At 48.3% G+C, this 25,213-nt stretch overlaps 8 protein-coding genes across 8 annotated transcripts; 3 read left to right on the plus strand and 5 right to left on the minus strand.

Annotated features, from left to right (window-relative positions):
• Positions 1-10: 10 nt before the first annotated feature.
• On the minus strand, positions 11-937 carry BHQ10_002536 (uncharacterized protein; the record flags this gene model as incomplete). The annotated part of the gene is made up of 1 exon (XM_040874693.1): positions 11-937. One exon carries the CDS (start codon positions 935-937, stop codon positions 11-13), a length of 927 nt encoding a protein of 308 aa, XP_040731041.1.
• Positions 938-7,256: 6,319 nt separating this feature from the next.
• On the plus strand, positions 7,257-9,147 carry BHQ10_002537 (uncharacterized protein; the record flags this gene model as incomplete). Its single annotated transcript, XM_040874694.1, has 3 exons — positions 7,257-7,757; positions 7,810-8,927; positions 8,979-9,147. 3 exons carry the CDS (start codon positions 7,257-7,259, stop codon positions 9,145-9,147), a joined length of 1,788 nt encoding a protein of 595 aa, XP_040731042.1.
• A 988-nt stretch (positions 9,148-10,135) lies between these two features.
• Positions 10,136-12,450, minus strand: BHQ10_002538 (uncharacterized protein; the record flags this gene model as incomplete). Its single annotated transcript, XM_040874695.1, has 4 exons — positions 10,136-11,867; positions 11,930-12,041; positions 12,143-12,296; positions 12,442-12,450. The coding sequence occupies 4 exons, from the start codon at positions 12,448-12,450 to the stop codon at positions 10,136-10,138; spliced, it is 2,007 nt and encodes a 668-aa protein (XP_040731043.1).
• Positions 12,451-12,975: 525 nt separating this feature from the next.
• Positions 12,976-14,583, minus strand: BHQ10_002539 (uncharacterized protein; the record flags this gene model as incomplete). Its single annotated transcript, XM_040874696.1, has 3 exons — positions 12,976-14,287; positions 14,351-14,453; positions 14,511-14,583. 3 exons carry the CDS (start codon positions 14,581-14,583, stop codon positions 12,976-12,978), a joined length of 1,488 nt encoding a protein of 495 aa, XP_040731044.1.
• Positions 14,584-14,867: 284 nt separating this feature from the next.
• Positions 14,868-15,981, plus strand: BHQ10_002540 (uncharacterized protein; the record flags this gene model as incomplete). Its single annotated transcript, XM_040874698.1, has 3 exons — positions 14,868-14,924; positions 14,990-15,125; positions 15,182-15,981. 3 exons carry the CDS (start codon positions 14,868-14,870, stop codon positions 15,979-15,981), a joined length of 993 nt encoding a protein of 330 aa, XP_040731045.1.
• Positions 15,982-16,264: 283 nt separating this feature from the next.
• On the minus strand, positions 16,265-19,197 carry BHQ10_002541 (uncharacterized protein; the record flags this gene model as incomplete). The annotated part of the gene is made up of 5 exons (XM_040874699.1): positions 16,265-18,371; positions 18,418-18,559; positions 18,602-18,606; positions 18,660-19,132; positions 19,195-19,197. The coding sequence occupies 5 exons, from the start codon at positions 19,195-19,197 to the stop codon at positions 16,265-16,267; spliced, it is 2,730 nt and encodes a 909-aa protein (XP_040731046.1).
• A 618-nt stretch (positions 19,198-19,815) lies between these two features.
• Positions 19,816-20,850, plus strand: BHQ10_002542 (uncharacterized protein; the record flags this gene model as incomplete). The annotated part of the gene is made up of 1 exon (XM_040874700.1): positions 19,816-20,850. The coding sequence occupies one exon, from the start codon at positions 19,816-19,818 to the stop codon at positions 20,848-20,850; it is 1,035 nt and encodes a 344-aa protein (XP_040731047.1).
• A 369-nt stretch (positions 20,851-21,219) lies between these two features.
• On the minus strand, positions 21,220-23,146 carry BHQ10_002543 (uncharacterized protein; the record flags this gene model as incomplete). The annotated part of the gene is made up of 3 exons (XM_040874701.1): positions 21,220-22,154; positions 22,205-22,818; positions 22,869-23,146. The coding sequence occupies 3 exons, from the start codon at positions 23,144-23,146 to the stop codon at positions 21,220-21,222; spliced, it is 1,827 nt and encodes a 608-aa protein (XP_040731048.1).
• Between the last annotated feature and the right edge of the window lie 2,067 nt (positions 23,147-25,213).

Genomic DNA, 25,213 nt, shown 5'->3' on the forward strand with positions numbered 1-25,213 from the left:
AGCATCCCCCTTAAAGATTCTTTCCGAAAAACTCTACAAGTTTCGGACCAGACACTGTAAGGTCATCATAGAGGTCAAAATGGTTCTTCCCTTCGACGACGAACAGTTCCTTGGGTTCACGGGCTGCAGCAACAGCGTTCTCACTGTAGTGAAGAGTCTCGGCCTTGGATCCAGCGACCATCAATAATGGCCGTGGGGAGATCAGGTGTTGGAGGTTAAATGAGTCATAGCCGATCATGAGATCGTAGCTAGATGGTGGAACTTTCTGGTCTGAACGGGGATGGTTTCCCCGCTTGGATCCGTAATATGAGGCGGCTTCTTTGAAGAAGGAGTCTGCGTCCTCCGGAATTTGAGAGATATCACTGCTGAACATAGGCGGGGCTTCAATGTTGGGGTTGTTGGCCACACTCGTCCGCCACTGGCCGGCTGCCTGAAGTGCACCAGCGATGGCTTCAGGGACTTCCTTGTTGTTCTCCTTGTGTAGACCTCCATTGCGGGTCATACGACCAACGCAAGCGGCACTCACGGTAGCAAGTGCCTTGATACGGCTGTCAGACTGCGCAGCATAGGATGTATAACCACCTGAGGCGCAGATACCGAGCACACCAATCCGGCCGGGATCGACTTTGCCCTTCAACGTGCTCAAGTAGCTCACAGCAGCCTTATTATCCTCGACTCTCTGATGTGGATCTTCTAGCCCACGTGGCTGTCCAGTGCTTTCGCCCTGATAACCGGCGTCAAACGTAAGGGCGTAGAACCCGGCTTTGGATAGAAGCCGGGCATGGTCTGCAGCGGTTTGTTCTTTAACACCGGTCATGGGGTGGCTGATCACAACAGCAGCGCCATTGCGGTTGGGGGCGCCAGCAACGGGAGCGTAGAGCTCGCCGCTGATCTGCAGCATGAAGGATGGGAAGGTGACTTTCGTTGGAGCAGACATTGTGAAGATAAAGAACACCAGGAGTAGTAACGGGTTCTTGGATATAGATTGCGTAGAATAGATGTCGGGTTTGGTCGAGATCGGCCCTTTTTATCCTTCAATTGACTTTAATATGTATAGCTACATAGTAACAAAACCCAGGAGTCCATGACGTAGTGAATTACTGATTTTTCCGAAACCCTTTCGGTCGCAGCTGAAGCTGTTCAGGGCTGACAGTGTATTCTATTTCGGAAATAAGAGATTACACCACGGCCATAAAGTCTACTCTGTTTCAAACACCGGACATAACGGCTTGATTGTTATAAATCATCAAAATTGCTATGAAGTTTTTGGAGCCTAAGTTCTGTGGTATTTCACGGGTCCAATCCCAACGAAGCATTCCCCACAGCGACCCCATCTTTTCCCGAAATTTGCAGATCATTTTCCGAAGAGCCGCCAAGGGAATTATTTGATGAAAAGTCTACAAAGTAGAATCAATGTAAGGAGGATTTAGTTTACCTTGTTAAGCTGGGTCGCAGATGAAAAGGAAAATTATAGCCGCGATAATGTAGGAAGCTGCCACTTGTCAGCTTTCGAATTGGGCCTCAATACCAGTGATAATCCCTAGAGCCGACTTTGCTGACATGAACCCTCTCCGAACCCCTAAAAAAATCACAATCTCTATCGGAGGCTAATTTGACCCGCGGAGGCAAAGATATAAAGCCATATTAATTACGGCGATGTGACATGTTACTCTATACCTTCAAGCTGCACTCCTGCGAAAGTCTCATCTCACCAAACTACCTCTCATTTGTTAGCATGGATTCCAAGTACGCCAAAGTCCACCAGTCGCCAAAGGGCCCTGGAGATACGCGTCCCACCGCGCTTCAAATCGTGAAAGACACAGGCCGTGAAAATGACTTGATTGGCAAAGTGATTCTAATCACAGGTTGCTCGTCTGTTTGGGCATAGAGACCGCGCGAGCATTATATCATGCTGGAGCAACACTATATCTTACTGCTCATGACTTGGAGAAGGCAAAGTCTGCATTAATTGATATAGTGGCAAGCACTCGGGTCCATCTTTTGTACCTTGACTTGAATTCTCTGGCATCTGTACGTGCATGTGCCGAGGAATTCAACTCAACGTCTAGTAGTCTGAACGTCCTGATTGCGAATACCGGCGTGATGGCATGTCCGGAAGGTCGGACGACAGACGGAATTGAAACCCAGTTTGGAACAAATCATCTAGCACACTTTCAGCTCTTTCATCTTCTAAAACCTTGCCTCCTGTCCTCGTCAACTCCGGCTTTCAATTCCCGAGTCATCATCGTTGCGTCTAGTGCTCACCGTATCTCCTCCGTTCACTTTGGCAATCTCACACTGAAAGGAGAGTATGAGCCTTGGAAAGCCTATGGTCAGAGCAAAACCGCCAACATCTGGATGGCGAACGAAATTGAGAGACGATATGGTACCCAGGGCCTTCATGCTTTCAGTTTGCATCCTGGTGCCATAGCTACAGAGCTTCTCCGCCACATATCGGTCGAAGAAAAAGCTGACTGGGAGACAAACGAGTTCCTAACGAACTATTGGAAGAGCCCCGAACAAGGTGCCGCTACCACTGTTTGGGGGGCAGTGGCAAGGGAACTGGAAGGCACTGGGGGGGGGGAAATACTTGGATGACTGTCAAATCGCACCACCGGCCGATCCCTCACAGCGGCATGGCCCCGGCTATGCGGAATGGGCAAACAGTCCAGAAATGGAAGCAAAATTGTGGGCCAAAACCTTGGATTTGCTTAATGAAAAAAGATTAACTTCATCTCCCGTATAACGAATCTGACAGGAGGGCATCGTCAGACCCAATTTGAGTACTTGCATTGCCATATATGCCGGCTTGTCATACACTGCCAGCTTCGTAATCAAATTTGCATATTGTGCAGTTTTGTTATTTTTCTTAGCGCCAATAAACGACTACGTTGAAGCCTTTGTATCACCTGGCTCAATCTAGGCCTGTCTCCAGTATTGCGTCAATGTCCGAGGGATAATTAGCAGCAGAGTAGATGTCATCTATTTGGTGAAGCCAGTATGATTCGTCGTAGTAGTGTGTCGTTGCAGACCCGTCCCTTATTGATAAGTTCTGGGTAAGGTTACCAGGAGAAGAACATGATTGGGCTGGCACCCAGTCCTGAAAATTCAGTTGCTCATGGCTCCGTGCTCCCCAGATATCTTGCAGCTGAATTCCTGCGGAAGCAGAATGCGCTGGTGTCGCATCAGCCGGGAGAGAGGATGTAGATGATTCTTGAAGTCTTCGATAGCAACGCTGAATAACGTCCAGGCCCGAATTTGCTGTAGGATTCACTGGTGCCATCTTGGACAATCGCAGTATAGCCTGTTGGAGCACACGGTGGATATTGGCCGTGTCCTCAAGCAATTGCTGTGGATAGAGTGCACAGACCACTAAAAGCAGAATAGCGGCATCCACTGTGTAGAATGAAAGGTTGCATAGCATATAATCGTGTGTTCTTGTTAGATCGAAAAGTCTTTGTTGAGAGTCCAACACAACGATACCTGACTGTAAAACAGCTCTTAGGCTTTGCACATGTGCACTGATATGGGGGCGATGTAATGCCGTGAGGAAAGTGTACACAATGGTCAAAAGTTCCTCACGCTGTTGGGGAAGATATGCGTACTGCGAATCCCAGGAAGTGTCAGGATTTTGTTGTCGAAGAACTGGTTTCGTACCATCCAAAATCGATAGAACTTCCTGATGCAAAACTCCCACCATAGAGTAATCCTTGGGATGTGGGGTGTCTAGCCTCCATTCACGTATTCGGTGAACGTTGGTAGATATGAAGTACCTGAAAAGGGATGCTGAAAAAGAGGTCGGACGATTCCTCAAGTTATTTGATATTGTCATTGGAACAGTCTTGGAAGGGCTATCAGGAATATCACAGTCGATCGGAAGTTGCGTATCACAATCAAAATTGCTAATCATCATTGGTCGACCAAGGATCAGAGCCATGAGACTATTCGGTTAGACAGAAAGCAGGACCAGCTCAAACTCAGGTAGACCGTACCTGTCCCATGAGTATAGGTTAATCCACACGCGCTTCTTATACTCATTATACCAGAAAGAGCCCAATGACTTCTCAACACTATCTGAGCTTGACTGATGATAGACCTGTTGCCGATGGAGGCCAAGTTCTTGAGATAGTCTGTCAACGTGTCAGAATCCTTAATCTAGAGGACTCGATACGCATGCCATACCTAATCGCGTTTCCCAAAGACCGCCAAGCGTCAATTCCTCGGCCAAGATTCTTCAACCAAGATGCCCTTAAGAGAATTGCTTGGATGGCAGTCAGGGCTGTGCCTTCGCCCCCCAATACTTCCAAAAGCTTGACGCCGATGTCGCTATATTTTTGCGAGAGATTTGTCTCGTCTCCCAAAAACTTCCACGCAGGCGCGCCTGGTGGTAGAAACTGTAAAGATAGCGCAACAACCTCAAACAAGAGACTTGGAAAGTATCTCAACTCTTGAGAGAACTCATATGAGCTAATATACGAAATATGGCTTGTTTCAGTGCCGTACCAGCGTACGAGCAATTCATTGAAGTAGAACGCCTCCACGATGGAATAATGCCAGTTTACATCCGTAAAAAATGTGGCAGTAAGCTCATCTATTATATTCTTAGGAGGTAAATGGGAAATAAGTAATAAGGCCTCGGTACAAGGCTGGGACGGTGGCGTAGGAAGCCCAGTACAGGGCATGACCCGTTCTAGTTCCACGACGGAGTTGCTTCCAGCAACTGACGAGTATCCAAGCTGACTGAAGGGGTGAAAACTTTCCTTACCATGAGGGAGGAAATTGGCTGGCTCATCAGCCTGGGAGAGATGATTTTCTGATTCCCACTCGTCTGGTATGAGACTAGAGCTCATCGGTTGTGGACTAGAATCATTAGAAACAGAAACACAAAGACAACATTCTCGAATCACCTACGATTGGGATCTTTCGTAAACGCATCTGTCGGCGACTTGGCGAGCAGAACAATGGTTACAGGGTTTTTTCCGATCACACTGGATTTTAGCTGTTGTTAGTTCTCAGCGGGGACTTGGGACGCAGAGAAACTCCGGGACAAAGAACCTTCTGCTTTCGCCGGTAACACTCGGTACAGCTTGTCGTAGGCCTCCCCCTTTTGGCTAATGGCTGCGGGCCACTTTCCAGAGAACTGGAGGTTTGCATTATAGCTCAACAACGATGTTGATATTGTATACACCTAATTTCCATACGGGGGAGTCATAAGAGGTCAGAGCTCCGGCAACTTTGCCAAGCATTCTTGTCAGGCCGGGATATTTATGTTCCGGCAAACCGTGGTCTTGCATGTTCACAAACAATCGAAGTGAGTAGCAACGCGCACCGGGTTTGTAAACAAGTGTACATACTACATACATAGTAGATTCAGTTTACTGCTCAATGGACCAATGTAGGCTTGGAGATGAAGACAAGGCGGTCTGGCTAGTGAACTCAGAGTGGTTAAATTGAGTTACAACAGGTAAGTCCTACTCGATTGGGTTCGAACAGTGTAGCAGACGATATGTCTTGGTGGGTTCGCTCAACAGCTTACCTTGTATAACCAATGCTCTGAAACTAAAGGTTTAATCTATAAGCATGGCAGAATACAGCTGATAAAGGGTATGAGGGAAGGCGAAAAACAATACTGTAGTCGTGAGGTAGTTAGTAGGGCTGTGTTTGCATTGCCCTAAATTCTTGGTACGCTACGGCTTAATCTGGGTTGGATCAGCAATGCATCATGTAGCTGTCAGCAAGCAAACAGTGCAAACTATGCAAACAATGATCAACCCCAGATCAACGGCTGTGGCTTCTTCTGATCGAACCTTGCTATGCATTTCCATGGGGCATTTACGTACGTAGTTGACACCGCCTGCTTTCGCAAGTGTGGTCATCAGGAAGTCGTCAACTAGGGTATTATCCTGGCTGCAGAAACACGAGATGGATTTGAGCTTGTTTGATTTGCTATTCCCGGGGATGTGGTTATGGTCAAGGAGTAACGGAGTTGACATGGTTGCCTGTGAGTCATCATAATCAGATTGACCAATATGAATACGAACGATGCCCGTTCCAGCAAATGCTCTGAGACTGAGAGCACGTAGCGATTGGGCGGCCCCCATTGGTCAATTCTAGTGCATGTTAGTAAGCACTGAGCTATTTTCGGCAGGGAATGCGTTGATTGGCTGCGAGACAATCAGCGACCGATTTCTGGATTTATAAGCAGATGGCCGAGAATGGAAGCCGCCAGAGCAGCCACGACACATCGCAGACTGCTGATTGGCCAACTCAGCATTACAGACCCTCCTCGCGCCGCTTTTAACGGACGGACTTAGTCCTATTGTAAAGTTTGCGGCCTTGCTGCCTGCAACGCTCCTTCCTTGAGGCTAGCCGCTCATAGAGTCTCGCGCTATCAGCCCACTGCCCGGAGAGCCGAGAGCCGTTCTTGCCCGCCTCCATTCGCCTCCCATCGTTCGCTCGCCATCCTTCTATCGCCAGCCAACTTTCTCTCCACTACACCTCCCTCCCTGCTCGACACCATTATCCATGCGAGTCGTGTCATTCTGTGCTACTAGTTGAATTTAATTTGACCTCTTCGGAGTGCGCAGTCCTGCCTTTTATATCTTCCCATCTCTCTGCGTATCTTCTAGAATTTCCTGCCTTAGTCATCTCCGACCTCAACCCGTCCTTCCGCGCCCCGCCCCAAAATCTCTACCACCGACAATTGCCAGCTGTACGTACTACATTTTCGTCAGTCCTTCTTGCCAGATATATCTGGCGACTGGCATTTGGCTTTCGCAAGTGCGAGTGATTGCGCACGTCGACTATTGACCTGTCCACTGGTAAGCCACATCTGAGGCGTTATTGGAAACCCGTTCAAACATATGTCATCGTTATCTGTCCTCGACTTCATCATTACTTCAGAATTCTCTCTTCCACCCATCTCCATACTTTATCTCGAAGTATATGGGATGTTTTGAGATCTTATTGTCTTATGGAAATCAATCGTTCCTCTGTCAAAAGTTACCAGCATTGATTTAACCATAACTGACAAATTCATCTTACAGGACGAACCCGCAAAACAACCGGTACATTGGCACCGTTGATTGATCATTCTATCAATCAGTCATCGACTCAACTGTAGTCGATTGTTAAATACGTGCCAAAGCCAGCACGGGCGGGAAGCCCGACCAGTACCACATAGAGGCACGACATTCATCGACACTTTATCAGCATTCTCACACATCGTCTAAACTTCACATATAATAATATTCACCATGTCTGATTTCAATTCTCTTTACCAGCAGGGTCTCTACCTTTCGCCTGAGCAGCAGGTTTTACTCATGGCTGCTCTAAACTCCAACAACCCATCTCAGAACCAGGTTGAGAACAAGAAAGATGCCCAGAATCGTTCTCGCACACAATCTTCTTCTAACGATACATCTCCGTCTAATAGCAATGCTTTTGACCCAGCATCATCAAGTTACTTTGAATCTCCACTTTTGCAAGATGCTCCCGGTTCTGGCCAGTTGGGATTTGGCACCGACGAAAGTCCATTCCTCGATTTTGACCCCGATGTTGATTTCGACTTTCAGGGTACCGATCAATTGATTGGCGATCTTCCTGAGTTCGAGAATCATGAATCAGGTGATAAGAGGAAGTCTTTCGACGGCGATGAAGATGATTCTAGCAGTGGCAAGAAGAGACGGGAAAGTGATGATAAAGACAAGTCCGCAAAGAAACCTGGCCGAAAGCCACTCACATCTGAGCCTACTACCGTACGTATACCATTATTATCCATGGATCTAGGATGATCACTGATTTGTGCAGAAACGGAAAGCTCAGAATCGTGCTGCACAACGCGCCTTCCGCGAGCGAAAGGAGAAACATCTCAAAGACCTTGAGACCAAGGTAGACGAACTTGAGAAAGCATCACAGACCGCCAACCAGGAGAACGGGCTTCTTCGCGCTCAAGTAGAGAGATTGCAAGTAGAGCTTAAGGAATATCGCAAACGTATTTCTTGGCTCAGTGGAGGGAACGGCCTATCAACCATGGCTGCCATGAGCAACATGAACTCACGTAATCTTTCCAACCTCAACAACAATGACTTCTATTTCGACTTCCCCAAATTTGGAGATTTACCCGGAAAACACATGTTCAGCAACGGTGGTCAGAACAAGCAAAAGTCTTCTACTCCCTCGACGACGGCCGTCTCACCTACAGCTCAAGTTCCCGAGAATGGCCGCAACTCACTCAACAGCAAGAACTTGTCCAAGGCCGCAAAGGCTAATGGGATGACTAACGGACAAACTTATCAGAGTCGGGCAAGCGCTAGTTCGGCAGCATCAAACACCGACTCACCTAGTGCCTCTTCAGATTCTCAGCATGGCCAGTCGTCGTCGATAGGTACTTCGCCCGAGCCGAGTCTGAATTCGCCTAATGTTGGAAAGATGGGTGATAATTCGTTTGAATTTTATGGAAATGAAGCTGCTACCAATTACGGCACCATTGATGGTGAGAAATCCTTCTGTGAGAAGCTGGGCATGGCCTGTGGCAATATCAACAATCCGATGCCGGCGGCGTTGAATAAGAATAATGACAATCCACAATTACTAGGCCAATTACAACCCGCTGCAGCTGATCAGTCTCTCTCATTTGACTGGTTGGCCCAACAGAATGGTGGCTCTTTCGMCCCCGTGCTATTCAACGATTMCCGCGAGCCACAGGATGCTATTTTGTCCCAGGACTTTGGCGCATTCTTCAACGATGCTTTCCCATTGCCTGACCTGGACAGTCCGTTTGGCGACGCCAATGACGTCACCACCAGCCCTAAGGATTCCGTCGCTGCCAAGAAGGGTCCTGCACAAGCTGGTCGGAAGCAAGACGATGAGGAAGAGGTTGTCCCTGGGGAGGATAAGGCACAGATAATGTCATGCACCAACATATGGTACGTACTATCTAGATTTAGATCCCCGTCGCAACTTACTGACTCTCGTAGGGACCGTCTTCAATCTATGGAGAAATTCCGCAATGGAGAAATCGATATTGACTCGCTGTGTACGGAGCTGCGTACCAAAGCACGCTGTTCAGAAGGCGGTGTTGTCGTCTTTAGGAAGGATGTAGATGACATCGTTGGACGTGCCGGCAACGAAATGCAGTCTCACTAGTTGACCCAGAAACTTGTTAATTTTTTATTCCCCTCATGCTATCGTGTTCGGTCGTTCGGTGTTGCTTGACTGGTCGCTTTATATCTCATCCCCTCTCGACGTAGAGGAGCATCGAAAATGGAGAAATGGTATGGAATGGCGAAAAGATATTGGATCCTGATTTTACTTTTTTTTCTCTCTTCATGCTTTATGGTATCAGGTTTATGTATTTCATGATTTTTACCTTGGCTTACCTTCGGCACACGAATAAGCAGGATGGCGCGAAGGAGGAAGATTTCTTGATAATAAGATGTATATCCGAGTTCGTCAATGAGATTTGTACATTTGATACGTCCAGCTGTATAATATTCAGCATCTTCTACCTCACTCTAGTTAGATGATTGCACCAGACTTCGTGTCTCGATTCTTGAAATAGGTATCCTTGAAATACAAAGACCTCAGGCTAGTCACAGCGATGTATCTTATCGATCGAATATCCTTTCAATTCAATATTCCAAAACATGTCTTCTTGCCCAATTACTTCGGTTAAACATACATCCCGCTGCCAATCTCACTCCCCCTTGCTAATACTCCAGTTCCCTGTAAAGGCCCCCCAAAAAGTATAGAAAAAGGTTAATACAAAGAATACACCGAGAAGGAAATAAGAAAGAAAAAAGACCTTTTGAATTTTTTTACTCAAACATAGAAACGTAGTAACATAAACAACGATGTTTTCTGTCTCTGTTTAGAAGAAAGAGGTTGTAAATGTGGTTAGACACATACATGGATGAGGTTTCGCTCACAACAAAAACGGAGGAATTAGAAGGGTGGGAGAGAGAGAGGTGGGGGGAATCAGTAAAAAAATTATTGGACATTTTTCTAATGGAAACTGAGAGAAGACAGAGTAAAAAGGTATGGAATGAACACAACACGAAGGGTAAAAAATAAAAAGTAATAGCGGCAGGTAGGTCGTCACAAGAAGGAAGAAAAGGCTTTCATTGATTTACGTTCAAGACTCGCCGCCGGTAGAACCTGCTGCAGCGGGCTTGTCGGTGGCAGGTGAATCGCCGGATCTGCTGAATCCACCGCGTCCACGACCTCGTCCTCCACGATCAGTTCCGCGACCTCCACGGCCACGACCAAAGCCTCCACGACCCCGGCCGGTTTCACTGTCGCTGGCACCGCTCTGGTATCCGCCCCGGGTAGGTGCAGACGCACCACCGCGAGAGCTGGCTTKCCAGGTACCTGCGTTTCCTTCACGACGAGAGCCTCGGTCCTCGAAGAACTTGATGTTGGGCTTGCGGGGTTGGCCTTGGGGTGTGGGCTTCTTGTGGTCGATGGGCTGTCGGTCGAGTGCTGCCTTTGCCTCTTCAGGCGTTCCAAAGGTTACGACGTGGCCGAACTTGCCCCATTTCTCAACTTTGACGATTTTACCTTGGTCCTCTTCGGGGAAAAGGTCGCGTGCAGCCACTTCGTTTTCGACGTTGGAGATGAATAGTCCGTTGCTGTGCTTCTTCTCTCCCTTGAACGCTGGGGATTCAGATGTCTTTTCGCCGTCCTTGTTGCCGTTGGCCTCCTTCTCCGCGGTGGTAGGTTGAGGAGTAGCAGGCTTAGGGATGACAGGAGCGGGTGAGACTGTGGTGGCCGGGGGCGCCTGAGGCTTGGCCTGAGTAGCCGGGAATGCAGCACGGCCAGCAGGAGGAGCTTGGCCGAACTGAGGACCACCGGGTCCACCACCGAGTTGAGTGGCAGCAGGAGCCGCTACGCCTGGCTTGCCTGTCCTGTGAGAAAAGTTGAAACCTTGTGCGCGCATTTCAGTACCGATTCTACCATTGTCGATCTCAAGAACAAGGTAACCAAAAGCAGCATCAGCCAAATTGAAGTTCCACATGTTCTTGAACGCACTCTCGTCCACTTGTCCTCCAGCGTTGGCGGCAGCAACAGGGCCACCAAAGGGGTTTCCACCATTAGCCACAGAAGGCATCTTATCGACAATGTCTAGTGCATTTTCCAAGAGTGTTTTCTGGGCTTCGTTGGAGGAGATAGCGGACTCCACCTCGCTGCGGACAGTATCCCAAACATCGTTAAAGGATGCTTTGGACGCTGCTAGCTTGCCACGGTAATGATCGAGGGTAGGGTTGACGGAGAATTCGTTGTAAGAAGAACCATATCGGAAATGGAGACCGGCGGATATCGAGAAATCGGCCTTCAAGGTAACGGAAAGCTGGTTCAACATACCCTCACGGGCGGGGGAAGCGTGGGTAACAAAGACTCGGGTTTCGGAGGGATCGTAGACGCGGTTAGCGGTATCGACGAGTTCGCCCATTTGTAGCAAAGTAGTCCACATGGTACCCTGGCCACCAGCGATAGTTGTCTTCCCCTCACCGTTGTCAAATAGTTTGTGCATGACGACAGCACCCCCAAGACCCAACAAACGAAGCCTAATGCCACCAATATCGAGAAGTCTAGAGTTGGCCTCGTCGATGATGTGAAGGTTGTCGACTTTATATTCGCCGGAGCGGAACTTTTCTAGAACCCTGACATCCTCACAAGCACCCCATACAGTATAAACAGGCACTTCAAGGGTGAGTCGCTTGTCCAAAAGCTGGGGAAGTTCAGAAAGTGGCAGTTGATCGGAGGTGAATCGAGCCTTGACCGGCTGCTGTGGAGGAATCTGGGAGATTGAACGCTTCACGTGGTCGGGCAGGAGAGGGGAGTACTGAACGACATGTTTCAAGGTCCTGTAATGCGAAGCAAGAAGTGTTAGTAAATACCATAGAGCTGACATCACGTTACTACTCACTTGTCAGCAATTCTCTCCAGCGAGGAGTCATCGTAAAATCCAAAATCGCCAGTATGAATGATATGATCAGCGTTGGCTTGTTTGGCGAGTTCGTTGAGAGATTTCAAGTTTCCTAGCGAGATGATGGCGACGTCAGCACACTTTCGTTATTGAGGAGAATCGCCGTGGCTAGCTAGGTCCAGCTAGCTACAGCTATCCACAAATCAATCATACCTCTAACATCCGCCACACAGAGAACCCTCACAGGGCCGTTCTGGATGACTCTGCCATTATTTGGGAGAAGGGGAGTTGCGCCTGGCACGGGACCACTGGGCGCAGCGCCATTGGGAAGAGGACTCGAAATACCGAAGCTGTGAGGAGGGCGGGGCTATAAGTAGACAAATAAAAAACCATTAGCAAACCATTAGGTCAAAACAATAATCCATGAGAGCACTGTAGGTGTGCTCCCCCGGACAGCGCAATGCGGTCATGCACAGGTCCAAGGGGGTTTTGCGGAGCTCAGAACGACTTACCGAAGCCATGAGTGAGGTTTTGGTCAAGAAGAAAGAGAGCTATGTGCTGGTCTTGGTAGTCAACAGCCAAAAGTACGATAGAGCAGGGTGGAATGAGGGGTATGAGAAGGAGGAATGAATGAGCGAGGCCGTAAGGGGAAGGATGAGGGACAGGTTGGATCTTGTTGTTGATGGACGAAGTTTGCTTAGTTTGATGAATTTGATGGTCAGCCAGAGACGCCGCGCTAGCCCAATACGGAATCTTGTTGTTTGCCGCGTCGTTTGAGTTCTTTTATCTTTTACACGAACGAATGATTTAATATTTATTTTGCTCCCAGGTAGATTTTCAATAAAGACTATTAGCTTGAGCATGTGTATCCTTGGAGCCGCCAGTTATTGTACGGTACTAGGAGTGGCCGCGTGCTCAGCTACATGAAACGAATATCCCTAAGCTTCGCTACGATTTCTCGGAGTATATATGGAAACACTTTAAACTATGTTCAATTTTAACTGGAATATTTCTCTTTAGCGCCTATTTATGCAAACTAACATCGTTCAGCTTCTAAACAGCTTCAAACCACCTTCCTCTAGATCCTCCTCGTCCGACACAGCTCCATTTATCTGTTCATCTTCATCTTCGCCGAGCAGCCCACTAGCAGTCTTACCGAGCAACGAAGCAAAGAACTCGTCTCGGGCGCGATCGGTCCAGGTACCACGATCTTCAGGTGCCATAAAATTTTGAAGCTTCTCATGCACATTATAGCGCATCTTTCGGCCCTTGGATGCCTTGGTGTCGACATCCTTGCGGATCTTGTCCTTTCGCATGCCTGATGTAGGATGTGAAGGGATTTGTAAATGTAGAGAATCTAGTCCGTTAGTAACAGCGTCCGAGGATGACATTCGCTGCTCGACTAGGTCGCGCAAAAGTGTCTGGTAGAAAGAAGTGTCGTCGTAGACAGAATCAGATGATTCAGCAGTGCGCTGTTTCTTGGTAGATCGTTCGCTGAGCTCCGTAGCAACATGTGCATCAAGTACAGCGGTGATGGAATTGTCAGAATTGGCAATAAGTTTGCCTTTGGCATTGGGTAGACTGGCGTTCGTTCCCCGTACTTTGTGGTTCCACTTCTCAAGAACGGCGCGACGATGAGTCTGAGAGTCGGATTCCAAGTCCTGCATACGCTGCCAGAGGGACTCGGTAGTGGTGATATGAGACACCGGACCTGGTCGCTTTCGCTTCTTTGCTCCTTCCTTTGTCTGAACATCCGCAAGAGTCAATCGCAAATCTTCCAACGTTGACCACAGAGCCAAGGCAGCCGATTCCGCTGACTTGATAGCGTCGGAATTTTCTTGCGCTTCTTCCCACGATATTTCAGACGAGTTGATGATTGCTGTGAACCCTTTCTGTAGCTTTATTCTGGCATTAAGCAACGCGTCGAATGCAACTCGTTGTTGCCTGACGGCAAATCCTTTGGCGGCATCGGCTTTGGCGGCTTGAGAAATAGTCGCAGCGACAGATTTCTGGTCCGTGGCCATTAACCGTCTCAGCTCTGCACGTTCGTCTGACAAGGACTCCTGGTTTTCGTCTCCGTCTTCCGCAGCGTCGTCGTCGTCATCTGAAATGTCATCCTCATCCTCATCCTCATCCTCCTCCTCCTCCAACTCGTCTTCATCATCTTCCGATCCACTAAGTTCTTCGTCCTCATCTCCCTCAAGGTCTTCGTCGTCTTCATCTTCGTCCTCGTCCTCGTCAGAACCTCGCCCGAAGGGATTCTCGTCGTCGCTATCATCTAATGCATCTCTGCTCACATGCGATCCCGCATATTGTTTTCCCAGGGAAAGGGTTTCCGGTTTCCTGAGTTTGCTCTTGCTAATGGTACATTACCGTTAGCTGCGATTTTAGAAATACACAAAATACCAAGTATTCACTCACCCAACTTTCTCATAGTGTTCACGTCCGGCATCCTCATCCATATCAGATCCAGATTCATCGCCGCTACCTTGATTTCCGTTGTCTTCATCTTCGGGATCAAAATCTAAGCAAGTATCGTTAGCAAAAACCGCTTTTCCCTTTCCATACGATCGCAACGAACCTTTGGGTGTAGGGTCTTCCAAATCAGCAAGCTGATCCGCAAGACTTTTGAAACCGGATTTCTTGACTGCCATTGCGAATAGTGTATTGCTGGTGAAAAGACGTGGTGAATGGCAGGTCAAAAATTCTTCTGCATCAAAACTTTTTTGAAGATGCGGAGCTAAGATTTTAAAGTGGGGCCGCTTTTTGCTTAGAAGGAAAGTGCTGCCGGATACGACAAGCTCGATAGCTTCATCTTTGCGAATACTACAATCAATTGTACAGATTTGTCGGATCCAGTCGATAGCGGGACTATTGACATATTCAACTCTTTTTTTGTCTTTCTATATTCATCTTCTAGAAATACATACAAGGGAAGATGCGCCTGCGGCGTTTCTTTTCGACTGTCCGCATACTACAACATGACAATCCTCTAGTACGTCCATCACCAATTACCTTTTCTTCCCTACTGAATCTTACTGACCATATTGGTATTTACAGGGCCTTCCAAAATCAGGAACACCTCCCACATTCAAAAGCCGCCGCGGCCTTCCTCAAAAACGCAGAATCCGGGATGTCCAAAAAGTCGTCGCAGTGTCTTCGGCCAAAGGCGGGGTTGGAAAATCGACCATTGCTGGTATGTCGAGGGCTTCGAGCAGTGGGCAATATGATGCTTATATATCTTCTGTCTAGTGAATTTGGCGCTGGCCCTGGCCCGTCGAGGCATTCGCACCGGTATCCTCGACACCGACATCTTCGGACCTTCCATACCGACCCTTTTGAACTTACACGGCGAACCGCGCCTCGACAGCAATAATTGTCTCATCCCCTTGACGAATTACGGATTGAAATCAATGTCAATGGGCTATCTCCTCCCTCAAGCCTCCTCCTCCTCTTCTTCCAGCTCTGATACCGAACTCACCACTTCCTCCCCTCCACCCATGGACACAACACCCATCAGCTGGCGCGGCCTAATGGTCACAAAAGCAATGCAACAACTCCTTCACTCCGTATCCTGGGGCCCACTCGACATCCTCATCCTCGACCTCCCACCAGGAACAGGTGACGTACAACTCACAATCGGGCAAGAAATCATCCTCGACGGCGCGGTCATCGTCTCAACACCACAAGACATCGCTCTACGTGATGCAGTGCGCGGTTTCGGGATGTTTCAAAAGATGGACGTCCCCGTTCTGGGTATGGTTCAAAATATGGCTTTCTTTGCATGCCCGAACTGCGGGCACGAGACAAAGATATTCTCGCATTCGCATTCGCATGCGCATGACGCTGAAGGAGGTGTTGTGGCGCAGTGTCAGAGACTTGGAATTGAGTTCTTGGGCGATATACCGCTCGATGCGAGAGTGTGCGAGGATGCGGACCGGGGGATGCCGACTGTTGTTGCGGAGGAAGGGGACCCAAATAGTGTGCGAAGAAAGGCGTTTATGAGTATAGCGGAGAAGGTTGTGAGGGGGGTGGGGATGGACTGGCTGTAGCCCATGAAATGCTGTATTATAATGAATCACTGGTGTGGAGATATGTCCATGTATGTATTGAATTTACGAGGTGAAAGAAAGCTGCGGATCATGTATAAACGGAGGATTTTATACCGTGAGGCTGTTGCATGTATATTTAATCAAAACTTCAATATAAATCAAATATCAAAATCGCTCAACACAGAGAAAGCCAGCAAGGGATATCGTCTGGTGTATATATCAAACACGCAAGACATAAATTTTAAAAAAGCATGTATAAACGAGGGTATATATCTTGTGTAACTCAAGCCTGAATCTCCTCAGCAGTCACAAACTCATCCCGATCAGGCATCTCAGGTCTCTCTTTCTCCGCATGGAACGAGAAGGCATCTTTATCTTGACCGTTCGCTTTAGGCGTTTCTGCCCCATTGCTGACAACCGCATCTCGCTCGGCATGTGGCGAGACTTCGTCAACCGTGCTGGGTCTTTTTTGCTTTTCTTCCTCATGTTCCTTGAGAATGTAAGGAACGTTGCGGACAGCCACCGTACTGGCATTTGATCCATGGACCCCGAGTTCGGTGGCGGTGTCTGTGGTGATGATGCTTGGAGTATGAGGTGTACTATCTGACAGGGTGCCATTCTGATCGCTTAGTGATGATGGCCGTAGGACGATGCTGTCGTCTGATTTGACTGTGGTCGTGTCTGTGGTAGAGAGGACGCCGTCAGCGTTCAAGACTGCTATTGTACTAACGTTGTCTGGTGTTTTGCCAGTAGATTGAGTGTCGGTGTTGATATCGACACCGGGAATGAGTACGATAGGTGTTGAGACGCCTGTTGAGTGTTGTTCAGATTGATCGGTACCATATTCGCCGACTTGGCCGGCATCACTGACGATCCGTGATCGACTACGAGGACGACTGTGAGATCTTTCCTCCACAGGAAAGGGAGACAATTTACGACGATCGGGCGCCGATATGCTTTCCTCACGTCCTGAACTGGTCTTTTGCGCAACGATGTCTGTATCTCCCTGACCTTCCTTGCCTTTCAATGGCTTGTTGGTGATGTGTGGAATGGCGTCTTCTCTTGCCTCTCTCGCGACGATATCCTTGTCATGTTTACTAGCAAGAAGAGACCACATCATCATACCGTAACTCTTGCGAACTTTGGCTCCAGCCAGGTCCTTCTCCGTGCGTCTACTAGCCATGGCACATGCAGGAGGTAATTCACCATCAAACCTGAAATATCCCATTTCAAAATCCTTGATTCGGCGACGTTGAACGGTAAGTTTTTCTTTCGCGAACTTTTCATCCCACGTCTTCTTTGCACCCATCCATTTCTTGACGATATCTGGGTTCAAGGCACCGATTTTGTTGCGCGGATGCTGAAGAGCTGGTAGAGATTGAGGTGAATCGAGATGATAGACTATACCATGTCTATCTACTCTCTGACGGATCATGTGTTTACGAAAAGCTGGCAAGGGGTCTCCTGCTTTCCCTACCGATGCTACCGGCTCTTCAATTTCCGAGGTTGAAGACGATTCGCTTGAGATAGAGGAAGCATCGTCTTCGGGAATGTCTATTTCTTCATGTTGAGCATGCGCCAGGGCCCATGCGCCGAACTGCGCAATAGAGCGATACATGAATTTTGCAGGTCTTGTCCAGCTCAATGTGGGAGCAACATGACACAGATCATCCCAAACCTGCAGCTGCACATTCGTGGGCCCGTATTTATGTATCAATATTCTATCGGGATCATGCTCGTCGAGGAAGATATCCGCGGGAAGGTAAGACAATGGATCCGCGGCTTTGTGCGCCAGATAGATCTGCTCATCCCGGAGTAATTCGCCTCCACCTGTCAGAATCAACAATGGCGGTAAACCACCGAGAGTAGGTTGTAAAACTGGTGAGACCAGTGGGTGTGAGAGCATCTGGTTTGGAGCATACATCTGAATCTGGTCCTTGATCTCAACGACAGTGTTATCCGCCATGGGGACAACGATGTTGTCTGCATGAGCCGTTCCTACATCCGCAGTCCCGACTCGGTTGATGCCGCTGTGCAGGCCGGGATATGTATGATTAACGCCTGCTGTATTCTCTTCGCGCACGGTGAATCCCTGAACTGCAGTTTGCTGGTCGTTGTCATTTGCTTCCCCGATTCCGTCGGTCTGCACGTGACTACCTATCTCGCCAGGTTTTTTCTGATTGGCATTTTGATACATGTACGCCAGATCGTCTGAGTTTGGTGGCGGCCAGCTGCGTGATGGACGATGCAAGAAGCCATGTTCGGGGATGTAGTCGAAGTTGCTAGCCCTTGCAATGGACGGAAAAGAGTGCGTCAGATCTGCCCATGGAGAGACGAGAATTGCGCCGGCGGGTAGTGGAATGCCTTGATCACGGAGGATGACCAGCATGCTAATCGCGTTAGTTAAATGACGTAGTGAAGATATGAGATACTTACGACAGTACCATGCCTCCACCGGCAGAGTCGCCTGCCAATATAATCTCGGTTGGATCTTGCAGTGTCAGGAGATATAGATATGCTGCCAGACAATCCTGCAATCCACAAGGGAACGGAAACTGCGGCGACAGGCGATACTCAGCTGACGACATGATTAGAACAATTTATTTCTCGCTGAACGAACACTTACTAGGCGCAAGTTAGTAGGAATCATGAGCGGTCTACAAAGAAAAAGAACATACCGAGCAAAAACACGAGCCTTGAGCTTTCGCGCGTGACGCTGCATCTGATATCGATGCGTCTCCAAACTCCCAAAAAAGTACGCACCACCATGCACGTACAACATGACCCGCTTACAATGCGCATTCGCTTGCTTCCTCGCCTTATAATCGCTCTTCATCTCTATCCATTCACATTTTAGATCGCCCTGTAGACCGCGCCATTGCCACCATGTCCTTCCACCAACGCGCTTAATGCCTCGCTCACCCAATTGCGCATTAACATGGTCCGCGGCTTCGGTCAAGTGTGCGTTGGGAATGACTTGTTCCTGGACCTTGACCCACGTCGGTGATGGGATCTTTTGGGCTGTGAAGGCCTGCAAGTCCTCGACTGTGTGGTGCGCGGCATGTTTGAGGAAGGCGCGGACGATATTGAGGCCCTCGTCATACGATATGTGAGCGGTGGGTTTTTGGTGACGGGGTTTTCTGTCGATATACTATGCATGGTCAGTTGGTTGACTGATTTAATTGATTAAAACATCTACTAACATGAGCGAACCATGTTGACAGCACCGTCGGAGCAACGCTTGCTCCAACACAGGCTGTGTTTAGAGGCATATCAGCGATTGGGATTGTCTAGGAACCAGATCAGGGAACATGTAGAAGTGTCGCGGTTTGGGTGGTTCTCAAGAAAAGTATACAAGAAAGAAGACAGATAGCAATGTCACATATGTGCTGTACTATGGGAGTAGATTATATTCACAAATGTATAACTAACAAAGAACAAGAGGAGTTCGGCGGAAGTTCTTGCTGCGTTCGCGATGTGATGTCATCGTGTACCTCGGTCCCCCTTGGATCGCGCGCTAGGCTGTTTTCGGCAGGTGTTCATCGTTCTGTGCCTTGGTACCTTATCCTAGATGTTTATGTTTCAAGTGAGATAACTGCTATAGTGATATGCTCTATCCCAAGTGTGCAAATATTGAAAAACATAGTACACAGTCCTCCGACGAATAGTTCGAGGGACGTTTTGATACGATCGATCCGATGGCCCGTGCGCCGTCTCCATCTTTAGGTTTGGGGTCTCACCTCTGTATCAGAAACGTATCCTCATCATGTAGTGACTTAACTCTACATCAACTCATCACGCTATTAGATAATTTTGGCTCATTATAGAGACAAAATGACAGACAACAGCTCCCAGATCCCCTCCATAATGACCGCCTGGCTCTGGTCCAGCACAAGCGGCGGTCTCCAGAACAACCTACACAAATCCGACACAGCCCACCGCCCCGGCCAGACCCTACGCCCCCATCAATGCCTCATCAAAATCCTGTCTAGCTCTCTAAACCCAGCAGACTACAAAGTCCCCGAAGACACGCCCAGCCTGCTCTGGAAATGTGTAGTCTCCATGCCGGCATCGCCCGGAATGGACTTCAGTGGCCAAGTCGTCGCCACTGGCGCAAAGGTGACCAATGTGAGGATTGGGCAGCGCGTGTTTGGATCGCTGCCATTACCGCGTCAGTTTGGTGCGTTGGCGGAATATTCGGTTGCTGACGCCGGGCTTGTGGTGCCTGTGCCCGAAGGTGTAAGTGCTGATGATGCTGCGACGGTGGGTATTGCGGGCCAAACTGCCTTGCAGGTTATCAAGGGAAAAGTACAGGCCGGGGATCATGTTTTTATCAATGGTGGTTCGGGGGGTGTGGGCACATTTGCGATTCAGATCGCTAAGGCGTACGGATGTCACGTAACAGCCACATGTTCCACGCGAAATGTCGACTTGCTCAAAAGTATCGGCGCCGATGAAGTCATCGATTACACTGCCGTCGACGTGGTCGACTACCTTCGCAAACAGGGACCTTTATTCAGTCTAACGCTAGACATGATTGGGAAACCCGATAACATGTATCGCGAAAGCCACAATTTCCTACTCCCCGGCAAACCATACTTACAAGTAGGGAACGAATCGCATTTCTCGACTGCGGGACGCCTGATCACACCACGCATACTCGGCGGTGGACAGCGGCCATATCAACTTGTTTTCTTCAAGAACCGATACGAGGATCTGAAGGAGATTGCGGACATGATGCAAGATGGCAAAGTGAAGCCTGTCATAGATACAGTGTTTGAGTTTGACGATGCCGTCAAGGCATTTGAGAGGTTGAGGACGAATAGGGCTAGGGGGAAGGTTGTTGTTAGGGTTGCTCCAGTTTCCTAGCTATAATAACATGCATGGGTCCTAGTCCTAATACGTGTATGTTATGTGGGCGGAGATAATGGTGTCATACCTTGGCAGGGCCAACCGACGTCATCCCTGACAGCATGCGTGAATATCAAATAATTGTGCCACACTACGCCAATCTTAATTCAACATTGCTCTAGATAACTACGTCGGATTTTTCAATATTAGTGATCAATGCAAAGAAGATGCTTGATTAATTAAAATAATCGATATACATTGCTGTCGTCCAAAATTAATTTACTATAGGTCGAATTAGAATTGGTATGTGTATGTGTGCATATGTGCAGGTAAATGGCATAAACTATACAGTATGCCTTTCTCTCTCAGATCCCAGAAGATGGAGATCTAAAAAAGAGTTCCTTTGTTCTGCGCCTTGTCGACACGGTAGTTCTTCCACATTCCAACCGCAGGAATCAACAAGATAGTCACACACGTTGCGGCAATGGCGCCGTACTTCTGACTGTAACCCCAGGCATAATTGATGGCATCGCGTGTTGGGCTCCCGACAGGATACAAAAGCTGTGTTGTGTATCCACCGAGATAGATGGCCGTGGCATTGGCCTTTTGATCCTCAGGAAGAGCCTGGAGGAGACCTCTGGGGAACGTGCTGGAGAAAATGGCAGTGGAGACGGCAGATCCAATGGAACTGCCAATGCTACTGAACAAGCTGACGAGAGAGAGCATCATGGGCACACCCTCGCGATCAGAGGCTGCCATGACAGCCATGTCTTCACCAATGACCAAAGTACCACCAGAGAAAGCGATAAAGATTTGACACATGATGATGTAGTTGATAGATCCATCTTGGCCACGGAAGTGAATCATTAGTCCGGCTCCCAAAAACAAAAGTGGGATGCCGAAAAAGAAACAGAACCACTTGAATTCCTGGGTGTAACGAACGTACATGCCGAAAACAGGGCCCCAAAAGCAGGATCCGACGTTGTAGATCTGCGTCATGTATCCGGTTAGGGAAACATCGAGGTCGTACACTACCATAACGAAGTAGTAGTAGTACAGATCCCAGCAGTAGAAGGCAAAGTTGACTGTCGCGGCGCAGATGCAGGCACCAAGAACAGTGCGGTTTTTGAAAAGTTCCCATCGGATGAATTGCGTACGCGCAAAGTATGCTTCCCAAACAGCAAAGACGGGGAACAACAAGATGCCAATAACAACCATGGCAATAAATGCAGCGCTGTCGTATGTGATGCGGTTGGATGTTTGCAGACTGAATGGGAGTAAGAATAGAACAAAGGCTGCCATGAGAAGGAATGCGCCGATCACTAGGAAATATTAGCATAAGTGGTCAAGAACCAGTCACATGCAAACATACTATCAAACTCATGGAAATAGTGCAAAATTGACTGCATCGTTGTACGACCGCTGTCTTGGCGTTTGAAGAGACCTAGCTTGATGGCTTTGCGTTCATAGTACTTGAAAACGACTGCTAGAGGGACGAATACAAAAGGCATGATGATGGCGAAAGCCCCATAGCCCCATCTCCATCCGCTCGTGTTGATAAAGGACTGAGCTGCTAGTGAACCAGTGAAAGCGGTGCAGATAAATGGAGTGCTGACGAATCCAAAAGCGAAAGCACGATTGCGCAAACCCGAGGTATCGGCCATAAACACATCGAGAATCAGGTAAATAGCGTCGTACCCGATCCAGTACAGTACATAACCAGCTGCGTAGGCATCTGGGCCGTTGCACGAGGCAAGCAATATGATACCCAAAATGTAGACGCCTACAAAGAACAGGAGACCCTCGGCGCGGCCCACCAAGTTGAGAGTCTTACCAATAGCCAATTTAAGCACACCACCAATGACGCTGGCTAAGATGCTAGCGGTCGATACGGCGGGTGCTAAAGCGAAATCAGAGTATGCAGTGTAAAGCAAGTTGTTGCCCACAGCTGACTGGAAAGCCAGCATGAAGAAGCAGATCCAAATCCTGCCACAGATTAGTGTATTTTCAGTTGACAAGAAGAGATCTGTACTCACCATGCATAAACCGCATAGACGGTCTTCTTGCCCCAAACGAGCGTAACAGCTTCGGCCTTTTGAACACCAAGCTCTGCATTGGCAGTGATTTGATCGGGATGAAGTCGGATTTCCTTCTCATTTCGAGCCTCCAGACTCAGAGTGTCGGAGTCGCTTGAGGAGATATCCTGGGCTTGGCCGGGTGATTTCTCGTCAGGAACATCGGCGGGTTCCGAGCGGKGCAGCGCAGCGCTGAGCTGAGAAGTGTCGCGACCGCGAATGTTGTCGAGAACGCCCATATTATTGGTTGGGCCTGGCCACCGTTTAATACTTAATTGATAAACGAATGCGAGAGAGTCAGGCTGAGGCCGATCTGAAGTGCAAGTACCACTGAAAACGCCCGACACGAGGAAAAAAGACGAGGCCGGCTAGTAACGGGAGGGCATGCGATAAGAATATATACGCAGAACTATGCACCAGCGCTACTCCGTAACAGGAACATGCGTTACAGCGAAAAAAAGAAGAAAGGGAAAAAAAATACAAGAAAGAAGAGAGAGAGAAGAGGGAAATTTCCTAAGCTGCGGCTTGGCAGGACGGACAACAGGCAAGAACGGCGAGAGGGGCAGAGGGAAAGAGCTGACCGGATCAGATAAGTACTACGTAGTGCCAAAAGCGGATCTGATAAAGAAAAATTAACGCAACCATCTAATCAGCTGCGCTGCTGATTCGCTAATGCCCGCCCAACGATCCATTCCGATGCTCGGCCACGCGTTGATAAGATACGGCTGACTGTACTGTTACGGTTGATACTGTCTGTGACCGTGTTTTCTGCTGATCGTCATGTATTGGTTCTTGTAAATACTAGTCATAACAATGTACAAGGATGTAAACGAGCTTCAAGTGGATCGTACGAGCTTTTGATCTGATAAAAATAAAAAAATATGAAGCAAAAACGCCAACGACTCCACAGGGCCAAACGAACATGAGTGATTTTCAGGTACATGGAGCAAGGGTTCGCTTCGTGTTGTTCCTCCAGCAGCTCGATGGTCATGCCGAGTCAATGTTTGAATGGCAGATTGAAAGAGCGCAAGACAAGATCATACAGACATGAATTCGTCAATAGGGGGTACAGGGACATTACCTAGCTACGTGACTTCTCCAAACTACATAGTACTATGTAGTAAGTAAAAATACTTTAGCCCGGCCAGTCGAGCCAGAAGCCTCAGGCCCCACTCGCTGAAGGATCTCTTCCATGTGCGAGCAGTTGCTCCTGTCCCCCCAGGTAACCTAAGGCCAGGCCTGCATCATCCGATGCCAAGCTGACGGGCGAGAAAATTAAATCCATTGCAGGACCGGCGTCTCCGATGTAAGCAATTAACTAACATCATTCTGACATACCACGTATAAAATGCTATACTCCGGAAAAGAAACATGCCAAGGGTGACTCTGAATTGGACTGTGTGTGACGGTGGCTATCCTAGTTTTATGATCCGATTTTCATGCACCTAGGGCATCCTGTGCACTCAACGGTGAGCCGCTACGTACACAGGATTGAGGAGTATACTCGATGGCGTTACTTGAGAAATTCATGCGGATTGAGGGATCAAGTCCCTATGAATTGAGCATTGTCAAGCTCTCCGAGACCGGAGGTGTTTCTTTTGTAGGACGATGCTGTGACTCCGGATCACAACAACCGAGTCATGCCATGCTTAAGGATTGCAAGCCACACTTGCACAAGTAAAGCAGACTAGCACAGGTGCCAAGCTAAAATTTTTATCAGATTGATAATCTCGCAGGTGGATATCTAGTTCCATTGATCGGGCCTGTCTTCACCCGGCCTTTGGACGAGTAAGACTCAAACCTTGGATAAAAAAAAAAGAAGAAAAAAAAATTGCTCTAGAGTCAGTCAATCGATGGAATAGTACTGACCTGATGAATTGATTTCCTAGAATTCTTGAGACTCAGATCGATAATGGATATAGAATGATCGTGGGAATGTGTTGCTGCGTATTAAGGGCGGATATTTATCATAATCTAGATCTACCGTAGAATTTTACTATTTTTCACTGAGAACTAACCCGCTTTTCTTTACCAAACCAAGTACACTAAAAAATTCTGAGTAGAAGGAATTGGTTGAAATAGGTAGAAAGCGTCTTATCCTTAAGGGCGAAGGAGCAGAAAATTGGGAAGATTTTATCCTTGAGTGATGATACACTTGACAGTCTGCAGGGAAATGAGGGCGTTCGTGATGCGCTATTGTCTCTCTGGGCTCGGTCGTTAAGAGTTTTCGCAATGCATTCACCAACCTTCGCGCCTTACAGCAAATGCCCGTTAACCGAAGCTTACAGCACTGTTGCAATGTGGGA

The sequence above is a fragment of the Talaromyces amestolkiae genome, assembly GCF_001896365.1.
Source record: "Talaromyces amestolkiae strain CIB chromosome Unknown scaffold3.1, whole genome shotgun sequence".
NCBI lineage: Eukaryota > Fungi > Ascomycota > Eurotiomycetes > Eurotiales > Trichocomaceae > Talaromyces > Talaromyces amestolkiae.